This window comes from Malurus melanocephalus, unplaced genomic scaffold, assembly GCF_030028575.1.
Source record: "Malurus melanocephalus ecotype Western Australia unplaced genomic scaffold, MMel_1.1 scaffold_496, whole genome shotgun sequence".
NCBI classification, from domain to species: Eukaryota; Metazoa; Chordata; class Aves; order Passeriformes; family Maluridae; genus Malurus; species Malurus melanocephalus.
In genome coordinates, this window is record NW_026623728.1 from 288960 (window position 1) to 291348 (window position 2389).

Here is a 2389-nt window from a genome sequence, read left to right on the forward strand (position 1 = left end):
TTTCTCAGAGTTCCTGTGTGGGTGAGAGCAGCCCTGAGCGCCCAGGGGAGCCTCAACTGAGGCGTCACCCCTGATCTTCTGCACCAGGGGAGCGCCAGATCCCACACAGATCCTACACCAGATCCCACACAGATCCTGCATCAGATCCCACACCAGATCCCACTCCAGATCCCACACTGAATCTCACACCAGATCCCACGCAGATCCTACACCAGATCCGACCACAGATCCTGCATCAGATCCTGCACCCGATCCCACACCAGATCCCACTCCAGATCCCACATCGGATCCCACACAGATCTCACACCGGATCCCATCCCAGATCCCACCCCAGATCCCTCCAACCCCTGCAGGTCTCAGTCTGCTCCAGCTCCCATGGGGGCTCCAGGGCAGAGGGTGCTGCCAACCCCATACGGGTGAGGGTGCCCCGGCTCCCTCTGGGGTTGTCCCGGCTCCCTCTGGGGTTGTCCCGGCTCCCTCTGGGGTTGCCCCGGTTCCCTCTGGGGTTGCCCCGGTTCCCTATGGGGGATCTTTAGGGTCGCTGCCTTTCCCCCCCGCTCCGTGCCCGCTCTCTCCGGCTCGCAGGGTTGATCCAGGGCCGAGGATGCTCGGGATGCTCCCGATCCCTCCCTCCCACTCTCCCTCCCTCCCTCCCTCCGTCCCTCCCTCCCTCCCCGCGCCGCGGGCTCCTGGTGACATCTAGCGGTGTCACACACGGGGACAGACCCGGGGACAGACACGGACACACGGACAGGGCAGAAAGGGGCTGTTCTGCTTTCCCCGCCCGCTCCTGGCCTGGAACAGCTGAGATGGGGCCGCTCCTCCTCTCCCCACAGTTCACATTTTTTTTCCCCTCATGTCCTTTCTCCGGGCTTTTCTCCCGCAGGGTTTTCCCCATGGGTGCTGGAGGGACACACTGGGGTGATTGTCACCTTTCTGCCATACCCCAGTCCCCCAGAGCTGCTGGTTCCCAGTTCCCCCAGTGCTGCCGGTGGGCGCTGGGATGAGCCGGAGCCCCAAACGCAAATCAAACGGTGACAAAACCGCGGTTCAGGGGTTCAGTGGGTGCCGGGAGCGGCTGGGGGGTGTCACACACCCTGTTAGTGACTCCCCTCCTTGTCCCCAGAGGACACAGAGCCATCCCCGTGTCCCTGGGGCAGCCCCCTCCCCGCCGGGGGTGCCGCTCCCCCTCGCTTTGCCATCGCTCCGTTGCCGTGCCAACGCCAAGGGTGGCCCTGTCCCCGCTCAGACATTGTCACCGCCGGGCCTGGCAGCACCCGGCAGCCACAGGTAGGGCGGGGGGACGCGGGGGAGATGTGTGGGACATGATTTGGGCCTCCAAACCCCCCCAAAATACATCCCTCAGACCGTCCCCAGCTGTGAACTGAACCCCGTCCCCTGCGTGAGCCCCCGGGGAGGGCAGSGACAATCCCCCCGGGATTTTGGGGACACGGTGTGCGACGGGCACAGAGCATCCCCCGGAGCACGGGGAGAGGGTTCAACCTGAGAAAACTCCCCCAGAGAAAGGAAGGAAGGGTTTGTGCTGGGAGAGGAGGAACTGGGGCTGTGTTTAGGGGTTCAGGGGGGACAGGCAGAAGGGATCCCATCCTTTCCATCTCTCCCAGCGCTCGGGGGTGGCTCAGAAGGTCCCGTCCTGCTCGGCACAGCCATTGTCCAGCTGTCCACTCCTTGTCCCTCCATCCTCAGCGCTGTTWGGGATTGTTTGCCAGCTGTGGGAGGGCAGGACACGGCTACGTGTCCCCCATTGAGCCCCCCAAAGGTGCCAGGGTGATGAGAATTTTAGGGACGCTGTTGTGATGTGGGGGGAGCCGGTCCCTCTCTCTCTGTCCCCCCTGTCCATCCCTCAGAGTGCCCCATGGCCCCGGGCGAGGCTGGACACAGGCGGCCTTTGCAGTGCAACTTAATGGGATAAACCAATTCCCTTAACCCACTTATCCCGCTGATCCAATAAAGGTGGCTGGGAATAAAGTGTGTGCGTGGTTTTAATGCATCCCCCTGTCCGTGCTCCCCTCAGTCCTGGCAGCACCGTGGGTCCGTCTGCCACAGCTGGCAGGGACAGGAGGGGGACCAGGACCCTGGGACTGGGAGCTGCTGGCTCTGGGGGACAGGGGACAGGAGAGGTGGCTGTGACCCATCGAGGGACAAAGCACAATGCAGGTGAGCTGTGGGGCTGTGGGATGGGTTCTGGTGGAGCTGTGGTTGGGTGACACCAACGTGTCTATCCCCAGCACTTGGCCCCACGTCCCCCATGCTTTTGTCATTTTTCCCCCCATGCTTTTGCTCTCCCTTGCTTGTCCCTGGGCTGCCTTTCCTCTCTCAGGGTTTGGGGGTTGTTGTGGGGGTCTGGGAATGGGATGAAGGTGGGACA

General features: G+C 63.0%; 1 protein-coding gene across 1 annotated transcript in view; it reads left to right on the forward strand.

Annotated features, from left to right (window-relative positions):
• The first annotated feature begins 2172 nt into the window (after positions 1-2172).
• LOC130582461 (transmembrane ascorbate-dependent reductase CYB561) overlaps positions 2173-2389 on the forward strand; it is a 3112-nt gene continuing 2895 nt past the window's right edge. Inside the window, exon 1 of the mRNA XM_057381178.1 lies at positions 2173-2178. Coding sequence (XP_057237161.1) covers positions 2173-2178 — 6 coding nt within the window. The remainder of the gene's footprint in view (positions 2179-2389) is intronic.